General features: G+C 42.5%; 1 protein-coding gene across 1 annotated transcript; it reads right to left on the bottom strand.

Annotated features, from left to right (window-relative positions):
- Positions 1-1,860: 1,860 nt before the first annotated feature.
- LOC117050849 (inner centromere protein A-like) lies at positions 1,861-19,313 on the bottom strand. The gene is made up of 19 exons (XM_033156740.1): positions 19,118-19,313; positions 18,753-18,893; positions 18,055-18,168; positions 16,333-17,054; positions 15,431-15,479; positions 14,172-14,205; positions 12,169-12,286; positions 11,640-11,730; positions 10,416-10,548; positions 10,193-10,327; positions 9,415-9,426; positions 9,014-9,123; positions 7,976-8,096; positions 7,515-7,613; positions 6,682-6,767; positions 6,347-6,428; positions 5,629-5,733; positions 3,058-3,217; positions 1,861-2,208 (listed from the first exon to the last, which is right to left on the bottom strand). Exons 1-19 carry the CDS (start codon positions 19,120-19,122, stop codon positions 1,994-1,996), a joined length of 2,532 nt encoding a protein of 843 aa, XP_033012631.1. The 5' UTR covers positions 19,123-19,313; the 3' UTR covers positions 1,861-1,993.
- Positions 19,314-19,974: the final 661 nt, after the last annotated feature.

The raw sequence follows: 19,974 nt of genomic DNA, 5'->3' as shown, positions 1-19,974 counted from the left end.
TGTGGTCCAGTTTATGCAAACAAAGGGAATGAAAGGTTTTTGTTTTGTTTTACTGATGTAAAAGGAGATTCATGGGATTAAAAAAACCACATTGTACAAAAATATGTTTCCAGTCATATAGCAAAGGGCTGTTCTTTCAAAATCCATAGTGACTGATTCATCTTTTTCCTTCCTGCTCTTCTGGTTATGTCATTACGCCAATTCAGATTTCAGCTGATGGGACAAGATTCCTCTGACACAAGACATGAACATTACTTTGACTTCTTCAAACAAGGAATTGTTATGAATGAGTGGGTTGTTGCTCCAAGGCCAATTTGATAGCCATACCTTCAATTTTCTAAGTCCACATGCAGATACAGAGTGTAGCAAATTGAGGAGTTGGAAAAAGTAAGATCTCTTCTTTGGGTCGATACCACCTGCTCTTCAAAACAGCAAAAATCTGCTCCAGGACAGGGGTGTACATGTGTACATCCCTGGTAGCATAGGATGGCTTGCAAGCATTTGCCCTGGAGGGGGGTAGAAGTATGTTGGCCAATGCAACACAAGGACCACTTGGCTCCTTTTGCTTACTAGCATCACACAGTTGCTAGTGCAAGAGGAGTCTGTGACAGGCAGCAACCACAATCTGGAGAGTAGGCTACTGGTTTTTTAGGCAGAGGAGATGCATGCATAACAGAGAATGCTGGAGAACTTACAATTCCAATAGACTCCCCTACTTCCAAAACAGATAAATCAATGAAAATTAGCTACCAACTGATTGATTAATCCCAAGGCTCACTTCTGTAGCATGACCAGTAATATGATATTAGCCTGGATTCACAACTTTTCATCAAGGTTTGCCTAGCAACCAAAATCATGTTTAGCTACCTTCTGTGCCTAATTGCTGTTTTGGACATTGAAACTGAACATGCCTGCTAGGACAGATCTGGGCTTGTCTCTTTCAAGGAAACTGCCTTGGCATCCTCATGTCAGATAAATCTTTGCTACCAGGACAAGGGCATTACTTCTTGTCCTTTGATACAGCAGCCCCCAGAGGCAGTTTCAAATAAGAAAAAAAAAACATTTGTTGCAATTATCACTTTAAAACCCTAAAGCTAGCTACCTCCATGTAAATAAAGCCAAGGTCACTGCAATACTCCCATTAGACGGAGCCTTGAAAAGTGAGTTTATGTACTGCCTTTGTCAATATGACAGATTTCACCCTCCTCAAAATTTCAGAAATAACCATGTGAACTGTAACATTCCTTGGTTTTATTGCCTTTCTAGGAAAGTCAACAAAATATTTGCCTTTTATTTACTTGACTACAAATGCATGCAACCTTTGTATGTCACACTGAAATTAACTTTCTGAAGAAGTGAATCTGCATTCTGATCTAGGCAGGTAAAAAAGGCTACTGAAAATCTGCGAGGATAACATTTGGGAACTGTGTGCTAAAACTAAAGGCTGGTAGTAATTACATAAGACCAAATCCACTTTTTTTAAAAAGGCAGAGGAAGTCTCATAAAGTATTAATATAGTTTAGTCTGGCAATGATCCCTTTGGTTCATACTGAGCAAGAATTCAGTTCACGTCATTCTTGCCAATTTGTTTACTTGTTCAGTTATTCCAACTACTGTCAGTTTGTTTTTTCAACTGCCCTCTTTCTCTCTCACCATTTGTGCTGGTGTGCAGTTAAGTAAGAAACAGTTATAAACAGTCTGTTAGGACCTGAAGGCATAATGGGAAGAGATAAACCCAGCAGTATTGAAATCTACTACAACCTCTTTCTTCATCTTAGTTGGAAGATTTGGTCAACACCTGCATCCAAAACAAGCAAAGCAAAATTGCCCTGGTTATTTGTTGTTGTTTTTTTTTTAAAAAAAGTTATTGACAGTTTCAGCATTTAAACCTTTATTGCACAAGATATAAAACATTAAAATACCTTACAGATGCATTTTACATAGACATGGCAGACAAAAAACAGCTGAGCGCCACAAGTGGTTCTACACAGCTTCAGTGCTTCTTCATACTGTTAGAGGCACGCAATGCTGCTTTGGTACCTGGAAGAGGTGGAGACTGCCAAACAGCTGAACTTGTGCGCTTGAAATACCTCGGCTTGTTTTTATAGAAGATAGATTCTAGTTTAGGACTTAAGATTACTCCAAAGAACTTGTTGATGTCTGGAGGGTTGTAGTATTGGTATGTAACAGCTTCATTAAGCTGAAGACCTGAGGAAACAAGCAGTTATTCTGTGAGTAATCCTTCAAGTAGCAACACATCTCCACTTGAAGCACTTCTACGTGTGTGTGTGTGGGGGGGGAACGTGAAACCCAATCTATGAGTGGACTCTAGCCAGCAGCTCAATTCAGCTGCAGCATTTACCAGATCTAGCTATGGCTCGGCCTACATATGGAATACCCCATTGTAATTATCCAATATTCTCCACCACACAAGCACACTTATCATTTTGATTCAAAATACCCCAAAGGAATTAAAAAGCAAGTTTGTCAGATGACCAAATAGAGGCAGGCCTGTAGAACAGAAATTATATTTCAAGCTGGTCAAGTTGGCTACATGATGAATTTCCTCCCCCCCCCCCCGTAAGATTTTATTAAAGCTTTTTCACAATACAAGAAACTAAATAAAAACAAAAACAGAGGAAGAAAGAAGAAAGTGCAGAGTCCTTTCTCAAAGGTAGTTCTTAACCGTTGTCACACACAGGGTTCTCACCTGGGGGCTTTCCTTTCTTCTCCCAGTCTCTCACACCCTGGGAGATCTTCCCTTCCTTGCATTTCACTCAGGGTCCTTCCACCAACCATCCACCATCCAGAAAGAGCATCTCATAGATAGCAATGAAGCGTACAATGATTTTGCTCTCTCCGCAAGGTTGTGTAGAGGCGCTGTAAAGGCTCTTGTACTGTCAGGGTCTTGTAGCAGAACTGAGCTCTGAGAGATTTGTTTATGTATTTTACGTATTAGGACAGACCCAGCAAAAACCGAGAGGACCGTCAGAATCTGAGCAAGAACCCTGTAATTCCAGTGATGCCATTTTGCTGCCACTGAAAACTCACTCTTACCAGTGGCCCATGCAGGGATGGGTTTCCTGGGCTCGCTTTCGTCATCTGTGGAGTCGTCGCTATTCAAGTCCATTCCATAGTCATTGTGGTTGACTTTGAGGGGCTTGGTACCTTTCAGACCTTGAGGGCTCATTTGACTAGAGTGGCCAGCAGGAGATTTCTGTAATAAAGATGAGACCTGAATGGATTGGTTAACGTTACAGGTGCAGCAATTTGCCAACAGAGCTCTTTGGCTACACATCTTCCAGTTCCAACGTTTCAACCTGTGCCTTCTTCTTCAAGTTTCTTATTATGCAAACACCTCAAATGACACTGTGGATATATCCTGTGGGATCATTAATCACTATGGAAAGCTTATGATTACCATACCTAGAAAATTTAATATGGAAGACGGATGCTCTAATGAGCTTTAAGTTTTTTATTTTATTTTCTGTAATGTGTGTATATTATTATTGTTCATTAAATTTATATACTGCCCTTCATCCAAAGGTCTCAGGGCGGTTCACAAGATAAAAATACAGAATACATGCACAAATAAATAGTTAGAAAACAAAACAAAAACACCCATCCCAAACACATTTAAAAGGCTATAGCACATTAATCAGCCCAAGGCATGGTTGAAGAGAAACATTTTTGTCTGGAACCTAAAGATATATAATGACAGTGCCAGGTGAGCTTTCCAGGAGGAAGCATTCCACAAGCAGGGAGCCACTACAGAAAAGTCCTGTTCTTGTGTTGCCACCCTCCAGACCTCTTGCTGAGAAGGCACACAAAAAAGGGCCTCAGATGATGATTGCAGAGGCTGGGTTGGTTTATAAAGGGAGAGGCGGTCCTTGAGCTATTGCAGGCCTGAGCCATTGGTGGTACAGTCCAAAATATAAATAGCTAGGAAGATGCTGGTGGCTGCGCCACAGTACTAAAAGGCACCAGCTATGCAAGTTCCTGGAAATTAAGATTGGTAGTTCCAGTTAGTCTATTACAATATGCCATCAGGGAGAAGCTACTTCAAGAATGAATACATGAATATACATATTGCAAAAGCAGCCGGTTACATTATACACTGGAACAGAGCTTGTTCCAACACGCTAACACTTTGAAACACCACAAAGTCTAGGACTTCATAGACACACAAGGGCATTACTATATATAGTGCTCACAGCTTCCTCCTTAACTGGCTGAAAGAAAATAACTCCAGGTCTAACCAGAACAATGCTGAACTGCATTTTTGCTGGCTTCAAGTAATCAATCCTTCTCCTGCGCTTTTGTGAGTTATTGGAGCTGCACACCAGATACTCACAAGGCAAGATGGGGATTATGAAACTCCACCTCCCTCATTCTGGTTGCTGCCAGGCTAAATGGAATAGCATACCGGTACGTGTGTGTGTAGGGTGGGAGACACCATTGCTCCAAAGTAATCCCCTCAGTATTAGAAGAAGTACTGCTTCTTCTAAGCCCTTCCTATAGTGGTGCTACAGCCAGTGCTTTTTCCCCCCCTAAAAAAATGTTTAGGGGTAATCTCATTTTGACTCAAGAAAATCACCATTTTATAGTTCAAATTGGGAAAAATAAATACAGTAAATGGACAAAAGTACAAAGATTCACAAAATGTTTAGGGGTATGCGTCCGTTCCCCCCCCCCCCCGAAAAAAGCACTTGCTACAGCCATGGAGGGGCTGCCCTTTGCAAATATTCCTACTCTTTGATAACAGCAGTCAAATAGCTTAGTTCTTCATAGCCTCATGCCCCCTTGTGCTCATTTGTCAGAACTGCAGCACCTTTAGAATTCATGACCGCTTATTGCAGCATAAACAGCTGTAGGTTTCTTCCAATATGTATTCAAGAGTGTTATTTTCGATGCCTTGCCTCCTTCAAAGAGGAAGGAAGTGTACAGCCTCAGTAAATGCTTAATGCAGCATCTGGGTCACAAAACTCACTCAAAAACCTATGCCAGTGACTGCCAAGTGGTGGTGCTAGAAGGTGTTGGTAGGGTGAGGGGAGAAGAGAAATAAAAGGTCCCCAAGTTGGAGGCATTTAACACATTCGGCAATATACCGCCTGGCTGTTTTTTATCTGCTTTAATCAGTGTAGGCCCCACTTATGCTTTGAGGTACCGTGGTACCTCTGGTTGTGAACGGGATCCGTTACGGAGGCCTGTTCGCAACGTGAAGAGCCTGCAACCTGAAGCACCGTATCTGCGCAGGTGCGCGGTGCGATTTGACGCTTGTGCACATGCGCGAAGCGTGATTTAGCAAGGATACACTGCACTACAACTGCTTGCTCTATAGCCAACATGTGAGGGGACCTGCAGAAACATAGACGCTGCCCCATCCCCAAGTGCTTACTTAACAGGCAAAGGGAAGGGAGGGGCAACAGAAGGCAATTTTGGACTGTGTCTGACCACTGCTCAGGGCATAGACAGAGTGAATATATCAGAGCATAAAACGGAGGACTACTTTTAATTTCAGTTACTGAAAAGGTATCACAAGTTTGTGAGATACCAATGGACATCCAAGTCACTTTCCAATTCAAAGCCCAAGTATCTGACCACAGGCCTCAACTATCTATCGCTTACCTGGGCAGTTATATTCAACCATTTATTAGCAGCAGGAACTGTGTCCACCTGCATAGCTTTCTTTTCTTGCTGCAGCTCGTCTAGGTGGGTAGAATTCTGTTCATCCTATTAACAAGATCAGATTTATTAGCTGACCATTCTACAATGGTCTTTGATTCCATCCACTTCACCCAGACTGCATTGCAATTTAGTAGAGTAGCCTCTTCGCTAGAAGGCACCAGCAGCTATTTTTTGTAAAGATGCAGAGGGTCTTCAAATTCTTTTCAGAAAAATCCATTAAGATGCTCCACTAATAAGTCCATTAACTCTTCTTGCCTGCTCCCCCATCATCAGTGAAGCATAACTGTGATCGCTACCTTTCCCCTGGGTGATTCCCCAGACACCCATCCCATTCCCCAAAGAACAAATATAAGTGTAAACTCAGTTCTCTTGTAGAGCATATCGTGCAAAAAATGTGCACAAACTTACAATCTGGTTCAGTATGGTGGGAACATAGCTGCACAAGATTAACACAGCACTTTACAGAATTTAAATGGTGTCAGACAAGCAAATACTCAATTCAAGCAGTTCCCATCAGCAGTACAAGGGACAAGCCGATGTCCTGCATTTTGAAAATGCATCTGCTAAAATCAGAGGGATTTGTTTACATAGCTGCTGGCAAGTGGGGCTTTATGCCCACCCCCACTTCAAATCCTGGCTTTCCAATTCCTTGGCATACCTTCAGATTTTCCTCCTCTTCTGTAACTACTGCTAGCTCCAGGGGTCTCCCCAATTTATCTTTATCATGCTGTCCATGGTGTCTAAAAAGTGAAAGGAGAGCATACATAAACATGTTTACTTGCGACTAGATAACTAGCAAGTGTGTGTTAGGACTGCAGCTTTAAGCAGTTTCCCTTAATTACAAAATGTAGATATTACCCCAAAGAAAGCCATATGGTTTTAGAACTGGCCCTTTTACACATAATTTTGGGAGTCATCAGAATTGCATCTACACCATTCCATCAAGTGTCCTAGGGTCATCCAACCTTGTAACCGAGGAAGCAAAGTCCTCACCCTTTCCCCTGCTTTGTGCAATTGTGCTCCAGCATTTTCTTAATTTCTCCAACGGTCTTCCATTCTCGAAGTTTGTGGCCTTCTTCCTGAAACAAGGAGTACAGAATCAGCACCCACCATAAACAGGAAGAGCAGGCGGGGAAATGCCAAGTCCCTGTAGTGCAACATTGAGAACTCTGCCCCATTATATTTAACTGCTCCTTATGTTCATAACAGGAATTGTATTAAGAGGTTTTATTGTAACAACAAGGTTTATAAAAAACAACAACTAAATAGTCAAGCAGAATGCTTTAGAAACAAACCAAGCAGTTCAGACAATACTTCTCAATTCTCACCCATATATCTGCAGCGAAAACCACAGTGGGACTTGAGTGCTTTTTTCATGGCTCCCCAGGAGATACAGAAGGCAATGCCTGAGTTGGGAGGATTTTGCATTTAATATATCTCAGGGCATGTGGCAATGGTATTACCTCTTATCCACTCGAATGCTAGGAAGCTAGATGCAAAGACATTCGGGTAGGTTTTAAAAACCTACATATTCTCACCACCAAGAGTCCTTCCATATTTTGCTCACTCCTCACTCCTTCTGACAACTCCTTATGGCCTGGCTTTGTTAATAGGAACCAACAGGTCCGCGGAGATTTAAATGCATCTTCATCTTTCAAAGATTTGTTTGATATTTCAGGCAACAGCAAATGCACTTTTCAGGATTGCAATCAGACGTTGCTCAGGAGTTTGACTATTTCAGTCTCTAGCAAGCAGGGCTTAATCCTCCGCCTCAGTTTCATTCTCTTCTGTACACCCTTTCACTTGACATTCAATACAGTGCTCACCATCTGAAGCACCTTCTGTTTTCGCATTTCTGCTTCGCCCGTTTTCTTAGTAGATATTCTTTTCTTGGTCTTTTCCTCTGCTACTTTCTCTTCCCGCACCTGTGCGAAAGATCCTTTTGTATTTTAGTTTTCATATTTCAGACCTCTAGACCATACTGAATAACAATTCATATAGTATCTGAGGAGGGGGGGGGACGGAATTCATATATATATATATATATATATATATATATATATATATATAACATGCCAACTACTTTGAACCACAAAATGTTAAGAGAATATATTTGACATTTCCTCCAGTTAAGAATTGTCTTTTTTTAAAAAAAAAATAACATTTTCTTGATTTTCCAAAAATAACAAAAATAAAAAACAACAATGCAAAAACAAAACAATAGGAATCCGCTTACATACTCTGACCGCCATAAAAAGGCTAGGGAAAAAATGGGACCATCTCCCACCTTCTCACTCCTTTCTTCATGTTGAGATAACTTCTGCTCCATTCTCCTTCTCTTTTCTTCCTCCATCTGCTCCACCCGTTCTCGAGCTTGCAGTGTCTTTCTTAGCCGTTCTTCCCGCTTTCTGTGAGATATTGAGAAACAGGTGTACTTATAGCAGAGGATAGGCCTGGCACAAGCCCCAACATGGCAAGCAATGCTGCTTCCCAAAACCACGTCCACCAGCCATACCTGACATGATATGTGGTATCAGGTAAGGGGCCGGCAGGGAATGTGCCACAGGGAACCTTAACATGCACTCCCAATTGTTCATTAGCAAGGAAAGCTTGTTATCATGGCCAATCAGCCCGCTGGAAGTGGCTGCAGTATAGAGCTCCCCATGGGGAACTTGGTAGTGCTGTCAATCCTTGTAGAAAGCAGGGCTTCAACCAGTTGATCACTGGTAACTTTATTATTTATTATCATTATTTATTACTTATATCCTGCCCATCTGACTGGATTGCCCCAGCCACTCTGGGAAGCTTCCAACATAATACAAAAAAGGCAGCAAGCCTTGCTTGACTTCAATTTTCCTTTGTTAGCATGCTGTACCACCAAGGAAAAATGGTTCATCTGACATCATAGCGATCTCAGGTGATTGACAGTTTTCCCCACCCCAAATAGATGAAATATATTTTCAGTGCTATGAAGAGTTTACACCAGTACGTCCTGCCATATTTGAAGAGCGGTATCTCTTCCTTTGGCATGACCTCCCCCCACAGGCCACCTATGGTCCACCTGCCCATCACCTGATGCCACCAGGTTGCCGATTCTTCCCTAGCTTGAATTCAAGCTGGCAATGCAAAGGAAGAATCAGGTCCTCGCAGAGAGTGCACTCCTGAGTCGCCTTCTTCCTTTTAGCTGCAACATATGCCAGACTTGGGAAAGGTGGTGTAATTTATCTTAATGGCCTGCCATGCCTAGTTTAGTCTGCAGGCTGGACTTATCTAGGTGAATGGCCCACAGTTATCCAAACGGGGCTGAGGGTGAACAGCTACCTACAGCCTTATCTCTTCTAGTCGCCGCTTTTTTTCTTCCTCAACTTTCTGCTTTCTCTGCTGCTCAGCTTCTTGCTTTTTCCGCAAACTCTCAAGACGCTGTCGCTCCTTTTCCTGTGATGCGTAGAAAGTTTAGACTACTTCCAGTTTCGGCAACCATTATTTATTTATTTATTATTATTTATTATTGACCCACTAGCCAACAAAAGCAATGTTTTCACCAACCTCACTACCACAAGTTAAAGCCAGATCAGTACGTGTAGCAGTACTTAGGTACGTGAAACACCAACCCTTCTGAAAAGATCCATATGCAGCTAAATTGGGTAGCGCATTTAGGGCAGTTAAGTCTTTTTTTAAAAAAAAAAATTACTCCCGGGCCGCAAAATGAGAAAAATAGTTACTTACAACAAATTCTCCCTTTGGTAGGATGAATATGAAAAGGAAAGGAAAGACAAGTTACTTGGTTTCCATGAAGTCTAAATGCTAACTAACCAGTTCATTAGAGTGATTCAATAACAGTTCCTTCTGCCTCAGTAAAGCAAATGCTTGTGGGAAGATGCAACATGGCACCAGGGACCAGCAAGTAACTTATTTACCTTATCAGCAATAATAGAGAGATGAGGCAAATAAATCCCCATTTGCTGCCTTAATGCTATCAAAGATCCCAAGTTCCACAACAGGAATGGGAATTAAATTAAAACCAAACCAAAGCTGGGAAGTCCAACAAGCTTAATTTTGAAGAGACTTCAGCCATGCTTCAGATAGGACAAAAGGCAGAAGAAGATGGCTTGGTCTGGCCAGTGACCTCCCAAATTGGTTTCCGCAAGAGTAAGGCAGACCAATCGGATCCACATGCACAAGTGGAGGAAGAAACTTCTCTTGCTGGTATGTGCTGGACATTTCCCACGACGCCACTTACAAAATGACAGTCCTAGCCCCAACCTCACATCTCTCGGTGTGATAGAAGGAAGCATAAGCCCACACTATTAGTTCACCAAACCCAATCCAGCTGGCAGCAGTTCTGCAAGGTCTCACACAGAGGTCCCTTAGCCCTGCTACGCAAGGTAACTGCAGCTGCCAGGAACTCAATGTGTAGCAGACTTTTAACTTGAGCAGCATCCTTGACACCTTTTTTTTTTCTTATTTTTATTATTCCTAAACCCAAGATGGGGAAATAACTTACCTTGGAGGTAGGTTTACTGGGGGTGCCACGTTTGATGAGATTTTTCATGACACTATTGTGGCCTGCAGACCCTGGGGATTTGAGTAGCTGGCTCTTCTGTATTGTCTGGAAGAAGTTTTTGAAAGGCCGTGCGATCTGTCGGAAGAGTATGGATGTTCTTGGTGGCTGGCCAGTGTTGTGGCATCAGAAAAGCGCCATTATGTTGTCCTTGGCGTTTACTTACCTTGCCTGGGCCAGATAAGGGCAAGAGCTTGTTTGCAGGAGATGTGGGTTTGTGACTAGGAAGAGAAGCACCCTCATCCTGTGTGTGCTGGGCAGCAGGCAGTTCATCCATCGCTTGTTTATAACTCTGGCTCCTGAAAAGAGCATGAAGTGTATACATAGCAATCCCAGTTACATAAATTATCCTTGTTGTCAGAGATCTGAAGACTCCCAACGATTCAGCAGGATCAAAAGGTTTTGGGCCTCTTACTCGATGTCCTTTTAGAGGTCAAGGTGCCCTATAAGCTCTCCAGTGAAGCTCAAAGAAAACTGGGGAGGGGGAGAGGGATTACAGAGGAAACCACAAAAACAAAACAAAACAAAAACCTAGCAAACACGAGAAAGAAAAAAAAAAAACCCTATATATTTTTTAATCCAAAAATTCAGACTCTTCAGATTAGAGTAAAATAACAGCTTTATATAGTAACATGTTCAGGAATATACAGTTGTCCTTGGAAGTAGAATGGAATCAGTTCCGGAAACCTGTTCTGATGTCCAAAACATTCGGAAACCAAAGCACGGCTTCCGATTGGCTGCAGGAAGCTCCTGCAGTCAATTGGAAGCTGCGGAAGCCCCGTCAGACACTTGGGTTCCAAAGAACATTCGCAAACAGGAACACTTAGTTCTGGGTCTGCGGCATTTGGGAGCCAAAACGTCCGAGTACCAAGGCATTATGGATCCAACGTACAACTGTATACTGTTATGCCACATGGTTTCATGATAGCGAAATTTTGCCTGACACTTCTAATTCTGTGTCAACATATATAACACGTGTTAAGCTTACCCAACTATCCAAATTTCCTCTGATCTGTTAGTTGTACTAGGAGATGTTCATTCTGGAGCTTTTTCCAGTAAAGAGAATGGACTGCATACTATTTCTAAGTGGACTCACCTGCCAATGGTGACCCATTGAGTGGGGGGATAAGAAAAGAGAGAAGAATCTGACTCACTGGCTGGACCCATCCTGGAAGAACTCATCTCCCAGAAAAAAGATAAGCTTTCATCAGATATACCGGTACTTGTGTAACCAATCCCTAACACAAGGCATCATGATACCTTCCAGGAGAACTCCTTCTACCTGAAACAACTTTTGGTAACTGCATTGACTGGATACCGATGAGGATTAAATCAAAGCTGAAAAGAAAAAAGAGGCCACACCAGATTATGCTCCCAAATGAAAACATACCGTATATTCTGCAATTGCTCACGGGGACAGTTCTGGGCTGAATAGTCAGCTCCACAGACCTGGGTGTCAGTAATTTTAGTTTCAGCTGTTTCTGTAGAGAAGGCACAATTAGTTCAATGAAGGGTATTTTCTGAAACAGTATCACAAAAGCCACCCTCAACTGATGGCAGCTAAGCTTAGGTGGAAATCGTACCATGGGTGCAACGTGTACTCTAGACAATGCTAATCTAGGCATAGTAACAGTATACCATGATTCAGGTCTCTTGTGCAAGGTCCTTTCCATTGGAAGGACAAGATGCTAAGCATTTATGCAGGTTAACTTATATGACAGTTCTCCTTTATTCTAAACTTGGAAACACAACCCATAAAATTAAAATTCTAAAAAAAAAAACAAAAAAAAACAGATTTTTTTTACAAAAAGAAAATGATTCATAACAATGCTATAGTGGCTCGATGGCAACTTCTAATTTCATTTGTTTCACAAAGTCCTACGTTGCACAGGCAGCTTTGATTGCATGAAGCTCTTTACCTTTACTGCATGATTCCCCTTGCTGCATCTCAAGCAGAACTGGACTTTGCACAGTGCAACAAATATTCAGACTAGGTGCACCCAGAGCACAAGCCATATTTTGTAGTGTGTTCAAAGCCTATAGGAAAAAACAATGTTTTAACACTAGAGTGACAGTCCTTCCATAAGGCTGAGCGAGCTGAATCCTAGATGAAGCACATGCATAACTTTTATTAAAAGGTGAAGGACCTCTGACAGTTAAGTTAAGTCCAGTTGCAGACGACTCTGGAGTTGCGGCGCTCATCTTGCTTTACAAGCCAAGGGAGCTGGCATCTGTTCACAGACAGTTTTTTCCAGGTCATGTGGCCAACATGACCAAGCCGCTTCTGGCACAACGGAACACCAAAACCAGAGCAGCGCGCGGAAATGCCGTTTACCTTCCCACCAAAGCGGTACCTATTTATCTACTTGCACTTTTTGGCGTGGTTTCAAACTGCTAGGTTGGCAGGAACTGGGACCGAGCAATGGAAGCTCACCCCGTTGCGGGGATGCAAACCGCTGACCTTCTGATTGGCAAGCCCAAGAGGCTCAGTGCTTTAGACCACAGCGCCACCCACATCCCTTGTAACTTTTATTAGTTAGTGCAAATAAGCATGAAAGCTTGTCCCAAAACCTCAGTGGGAAACCCCAAAACTAAAAGATATTAACTCATAACTACATTTAGTAACTTTGTAGAAAAAGGAGATGCAAATAATTTATCCTATTTCAGAATGATCCCATTTCAGGGCTCTACAGTATATTAAAATAACTGTAAACTTCAAGTTCCTAACTGAATAGAAAAAACGGATGTAAACCAATGCATCAGTGCCCTCCTATATAGCAACACATGCAAGCATAGCCATGTGGGTAGCTTTCTGTGATGCTGACCTACTTGTAATGCATGGTCCAACTCACACAAACAGTAAAATAAGCACTTGCCATTTTTCACGAAGAAAGATGAAAGAGATAGAAATATTAAAAGACTATTTCCAAGAAAGCAGCCATATAGCACCCAGTGAGGGAACCCAACCAAACTCAAGGAAATATTCAAACACCAGAAGCAGGAGTCTCAGGATCAGTTTATACTATTAGAAGATCAAACAAAACTTTCTTAGACTAGCGCTACTGGCAGTGGTGTCATGGGGCAGTAAGGAGAGAAGGCATGCTTATTCAATTGCTCCCCTAAACAAAGCCTTCCTCCACATAAAAGCTAAAATATTTGGGCAAAAGGTTCAGTGTGGTCATGTAAGTTGAGCCTACCTGGCTTAGAGAAGACACAGAGTCAGAGATATGTAAAGTTGGAAGGGACCACAAGGGTCATCCAGTCCAACACCCTGCAATGCAGGAATCTATCACCCAACATGGGGTTCTAACCCACAATCCTGAGATTAAGAGACTCATGCTCTACTGACTGAGATGCCCCTCCATAATATAGCAGTGGTGGTGTCTTGTTTAGGCAAATTAAGGTGAAAAATATCCCAACACAGTAGCAGCCAGCAGTACAGACTTAATTACTTGCATTAGTTAAGATGGATAACGTCTGTTCAGTTGCACAAGGGGTGATAGTTCTATCTTGACACAAGAACCTAAGTCCCTGCAATGAGATACTTTTACAAGTCTAATCTGACACCCAAAACAGAAAACACGGGTGGCAAATAAAAACTTCCCAAGATCACATACACGTGTTAAGACTCGGAACCTCCAAGAGGCTCATGTCTAAGGCCCTAATTTACTTCTCTACCCAACAGATACAACACTTAGTTTTCCTCTGCATTTTGCACAAGTCTCTAAGTTTTGTTTGGATGCCTTTTAACACGAAGCATCTATCACCAGTCATCCTGACAGAACTAACTGACCGGTCCTCTGATCTAACCAACAGATTCGTACAAGATTATGAGGGAAAGTGATTTGAACTAAAGCAGGTGCAAGGAAAAAGCAGTCAATTCACCCAGTGTAACCCAGTGGATAGCTCATCAATACCTTACCTCACCAGTTTCAGCATTCTGCGCCAAAAAAGGCCTAAGGAGAGGCATTTTGACAAAGCGTTACCCATCCCGACAGATATCAAAACAACAGCTGCATGAGCAGATTAAAACCTTAAGGCATTTTTGAGGAACAATTTACAGGCTACTTGAACAGAAGCTGAATCTTCTGACAGAACAAAGCTGAAATAACAGCGTATTATGTCCCCACGTCTAGCAGTTTATTTTTTTATGCCCTTCAAGGTGCAACTTAAGAAGTTTAAACTGAACAAAAGACTCCAAGGAAAGTTAAAGACTTTTTGCAGAGCCATTGATATTCAAGTGGACAGTGGAAAACAGGAATGGAGAGCTTGTAGACCTCCACAGGTTGTTGGACTCTGGCTCCCATCATCCCTGACCACTGGCAATGCTGGTTGCAATTGATGTTGCAATGACCTTAGGAGGTCCACAGGTTCCCCAGTCCTGGCGTAAAATGACTTTAAGCTATACATTAGGAGCCTCATAGCTGCCAAGAGAGCAATGACCACTCCTTTAGTCAAGTGTGCCAGAAACACATCCAAAGTGTTAAATAAGCACCATTCAAGCATATATCACAACACATATGTATGCAATGTACCTCTTTATGCCCTGAGGACATTTTACCAGTAGATTCCTGTGCTAAGGATCGGATCACCACATAAATCTGGGAAGGCGAGGAGTATAGGCCAGACAACTAGGGCTTTCTTGTCAATTAGGACCAAAAGCTCCCTCTGCCACTTGTGACCTTGGTCAAGAACCAAAGTGCAACAGAGCCTTGAGACTGAGGCTGCTCCCAGTCTTTGCTCTTCCACTGTAAATTACAGACAGAACCGCACTTATTTTCCACATTATGAGTATTTTTCTTCAGTGTACATTCCACTAGGATCCATCCATACTAGAGGGCATGGCATAGCTGCTGTGGGTAGGGTGTTTGATGCTCAACACACATTAGCAAAAGACAATTTTTCAGGTAGGGATGATTTTGGGTTTGGTATTTTGTTGTAATGAAAGATATAGTGCTAACACATCACTATGCTATAATGTTAACATTTAAAATGAATTAAAAGAAGAACATATTTCTGTTATTTCCATTTTAGCAACCCCCGGTAATAAAGTGCTCAATAATGGCACTGGTCAGAAATTTGTTTGTTTAAACTTTTTTTTTTTAAAAAAATTAAAGTTAAAGTTATAGCAGAATCTTCCAAAGGGCTTTGATTTCTGTCCATTTGCTAAAGCTTGCTCACCTATGTTTGCTGGTTTCATCATCCATGAATATATCAAAGGAATTGTGGCCTGGACAATAAAAAAGTTAAAGAAAACCATTAGTTGAACAAATGCTTGAAGGGTAAAAGTGTGGTTTGGTTCTCTCCTTTCCACTAGCAACTCTGTCAGTCTAAGAGGAAGAGCCTTAAACATATCAACAAGTTCTGCTACAGTGAAGGGTGTATGTGCGTGTATGTCTCTCTTGGACAGAATTAACATACCAGCCCATTTGCTACCGGTACTTGTCTTCATCCAGCACTTTCACTGTGCATGACAAAGAGCATAGTATGCCACAGGTTTCATTAAACCAGTGTTAGTTAAGGGGAGATGTGAGGTGCAAACTATTAAGGAATACCATGTACTTTTCAGAGTAGTTCCTAGCCTGCAAAAAGAAGGCAAATACACTGGGTGTACTAGAAGAAGAAGAAGAAGAAGAAGAAGAAGAAGAAGAAGAAGAAGTAGAAGAAGAGTTTGGATTTGATATCCCGCTTTTCACTACCCGAAGGAGTCTCAAAGCAGCTAACATTCTCCTTTCCCTTCCTCCCCCACAACAAACACTCTGTGAGGTGAGTGGGGCTGAGAGACTTCAAAGAAGTACCGGTATGACTAGCCCAAGGTCACCCAGCAGCTGCATGTAGAGGAGTGGAGACATGAACCCGGTTCCCCAGATTACGAGTCTACCGCTCTTAACCACACCACACTGGCTCTAGGGTTAGCTATCAAGTTTTGAAGGCGCTGCAATTAGGAAGTGACCCTGTACTTTCTATATAAGCAGCATACTGGAGATGCCAATTTCTTTCCCATATGTCACAAATTTAAGGCTACATATTGACAGCTTGTAGAGCCTTACATCCCAGAACTGAACTCAATTGTCTTTACTTACAGCTTACTTGGCTAGAGGTAGATGAAGAGTCCCAAACTGCTTTCTTCTTAGCAACACTCTTGTGGATGGATTTCCGAATCATGCTTTTCCTTTTGTTGGCCAGTGAGTATTTCTCTGCAAGGGACACCCGCCTGCTCTTGCGAGGTCTATTTGGAGGGGGGTGGCCTGACTGAGAGTCTGCAGCAGTTCCAGTGCTGTTCTTTAACCCTCGGGAAAACTCTCCGTCGGGCACCATATTAGTAACTAGTTCTTGGGCAGGAAAGTCTTCACTTTCACACACTGCTTTTTCATTCAAAGATGTGTTTGGAGTGGATGTACTCATTGATCTGACTGCATCTTTTTCTGCATTTTCCGGATCAGCTGTGTCTGTCGGCACCAGCGCAGAGCTATTTGCAACACCTGCAGCCTCTATAGCCCCAGCCCTATCAACTGAACAGCCGCTTGAACCCACAGTGATGATTTCAGGGTCTCCATTCATCCCCTCATTCAGTTTTCCTGATAATTCACTATTTTGGCTACAGTCAGTACCAAGTGCTCCGCCTCCTGCTGGATACATAGTCAACTCGTCACACTGTACTTCTGAAGTTGGTTTAGCAACAGAGCAGGCCGTAAAACCAGACATGGATCTTGCCATCCCAACATCAAGTTTTTTCAGTTTCTCTTCACATGGGGACAGACAGTGAGAAGGTACTATCTTTACACTGCTTCGTCTTCTAGACAGTCTTAAAAGAGAAACAAGCAAATAAACTTATTATAAAGGTTTTTTTAAAAAAAAATCTAAAAATATATGTTTATTCTATGTTAAGCCACAGGGTGGCACCAGAAACTGGGATACAAATTTCAGATATTCCACAGAGCTGTTTTCCACTAGAATTGAGTGTGACCATACCAAATCTCTCCATTTTCTTTGTAGTGTGATAAGACAGGATAAACCTAGAAATTAATAAATGCTAGGATTTTGGTTATTTGTGGTATGGAGGGAGAATGCAAGCTGCAAAGGAATTCCTGGGCTGGCTTATGTAAACCAGCCTGGCTAGGAGAAGAGGAGACCTGCTAGAATTACAAAAAGGTGTTGAGGGGCCACAGAAGGATCCTTTGGCCTGGGGAGTCAGATGTCACAATGGTTGCCAGGGCAACTGTGTGTTTGAGGGGCCAGGAAAGGGGAGTTTTGAAACAGGGGCTTCTGGGCAGAAGGAGGAGGAAGTAAGGCTGAGATCCATCTTAGAGAAGGGGAAGAAAGGTCGTCTGCAATGCCATGGGCCATGCTGTACGATCTAGACTCCCTCCATGCAGGCTGAAGGTGTAAATAGGTGAATAAACCCTATTTCTTAAAGCACAACAGTCTCCACCGTGTCTTCTATTCTCCAAAGGGACACAGACCTTGCATGTGCGCCTGTGGTGCCATGCACTCTTGCCACTGCTTAACAGAGAGAGGGGCAGGCACTGGGCTTTTGTAACAATAGGTTACTCCACTGAATAGTCACTGTCCTTATCAGGTGCCCAGCACAGGGTAAAACTAAGGCTTGATTTAAGCATTGTATGGTGCAGGCTGACAAGTATAATCTAGAAACAGAGAGAGGAACATGATATTAGCAAAACCTGGGGACAACCACTTTAGCAAGTTATAATTCAGTCCTAGGCAAGTATAGAATTGATATAGCTCTTTTAAATACATAGATGAAGATCTAAAAACATGATAACTGTGACCTCTGACTGCAATACCTTTTTCTAGTTAGTTCTTTATATTCATCCTTAAAACATGAAGATCGTTTCTTCTTCCGATACTTCTTTTGAGAAGGCGTTCTGGGCATCAGCTCAGGCTCAGCACTGAAGTTGCTATTAAAAACAATCTACTGAATAACTGAACTGAACCAAAATCAAAAATAAAGATTGCAAGTTGCATTCAATGTTTGGCATACTCAGAGTAAACCCACTGAAATTAATGGACATTACTAACGCATTGCTCCCAATAGGTCTAGTCCAGCCTCAGCAAAGTTTAGTTGGATTCAATACCATAAGCTGGTCCCTGTTTCTGAAGAAAATCTTAAAAATTATACTGACATTCTAGCAGGCCAGAACATGTTGCAACACCAGCCAGTTGATAGTAAAAGAATAATATATTCATATGTATTTATCACAGCGACAGCCACTGAATCCACATGCAGAAAAGCCCCTTAGTCAGTCCTAAACTTCTGATGCAAATACCGTACCCAGTTTACGCCAGGAGCAGAATAAAGCAAACAAAACAAAAACAAAACCCACATGCCAGAGAGACAGCCTTGGTTTCCTTCCAAGCAGTCTGGTACTCTACATTTTTTTAAATCTCTTAAGAATAGTGCAGAGCTTATGGCACTGGTGGAAAAAGTCACTTTCCCCTTTTATAAGATGCCTGGGATTCAAGGGTCAAAGCCTAAGCCTACCTATCAAACATCTTCAGGGCTTCGTCCTCGATTTCCCGCAACCACACCAAGCATTTATGTTCAGCATTGAACAAGAATTCTGTGAACTTCCGACTACAAACATCTAGAAGATGAGTGGGGCCTCCTGCCTCTGCCATGGCACTGGTTAAAACAGGAGAAAAATGCATTAATCATTGCATTCTGCATTTGATTACATAGGGATTTCCTCCTAGCAGCAAATATTGACAGTCAACCAATTTTCTTACAAACGTGCTTGTCTGAGAGTCTTACTACAGAAAGTGCAGTTGAGCGAGAAAGCTAACATACCAGCAAGACAAATGAAGAGTAACCATCAACTTATACATATGTAATGTTAAACAACTTACATCATGCAAAATCAGTAATAGGGAGAAACTAGGAAGCAAACGCTGCCCGGGTTTTCAATACGGTTAGGAACGGTTACTTTTCAACTAGCCTGATTAGGTTTTGCTTTTTAGAAGAGTTAGATTAAGCGCCATTACGTTCGCAAATTGTTTAACTCCTTTGAACAGAGCTCCCTTTGCTGCTTGCAAGGGGTGGGATGGGGAGAGAGCTTCCTGGCTAATACCTGTACAGTATAAGGAAGGGAAAAGAGGATGAGCACAAGCCGCTCCCTCCCTACCATGATAAAGGAGTCGAGCAAAGCTAGAGGAAAATGCTCAAAGCCTGCTAGTTAATAGCAAACCCAAGGAAACAAACTTAAGTTCTCCTTTAACTTAAGTTCTCCGTCGGTTGCCCAGAAAGAGGCAAACGGCAAACCCTGCATATTGCAGGGAGCACACCTAAAACTTGCACGGTAAGTGCCTGAATTCTTAAAAACAACACAACAGAACGCACTCCGCCCGCGCGCGCCTCAGCGTTCGAAGCGAGCGCCCGCCCCCTCGCGCGCCTTCTCACCACTTCTACAGCGCAGCAACATCGCGGCTCACGCGCAGAGAGGGCGGGTTATACGGATAGACGACGCCTATTGGCTGCAGCCTTTGTAAGTTAAATCTTAAAGAGGACGTTGCATCCCCACCCCTTTTAACGTCAGCTGGACCAAGACGAACAGGGAGGTTAGCTAGGGATGATGGGAGTTGTAGTCCCAAAACACACAGAGGTCCAAGTTTGGCCATGCCTGATATAGACTGGCCATTCCTTTGTTCGATGACGGGACCATTTGCTTATTTTTGAATTTTGAGGGGGGGGGGGTGAGCTCGGTAGA

Source organism: Lacerta agilis, chromosome 1 (genome assembly GCF_009819535.1).
Source record: "Lacerta agilis isolate rLacAgi1 chromosome 1, rLacAgi1.pri, whole genome shotgun sequence".
Classification (NCBI taxonomy): domain Eukaryota; kingdom Metazoa; phylum Chordata; class Lepidosauria; order Squamata; family Lacertidae; genus Lacerta; species Lacerta agilis.
This window is presented reverse-complemented; position numbering and strand designations above follow the sequence as displayed.

Coding starts and splice junctions, on each gene's coding strand:
- LOC117050849 (XM_033156740.1), bottom strand. Junction 7,614..7,975: donor ATGAAGAAAGGAGTGAGAAG/GTGGGAGATGGT, acceptor TCTTTCGCACAG/GTGCGGGAAGAGAAAGTAGC. Junction 5,734..6,346: donor AAGAGGAGGAAAATCTGAAG/GTATGCCAAGGA, acceptor TCTTGTTAATAG/GATGAACAGAATTCTACCCA.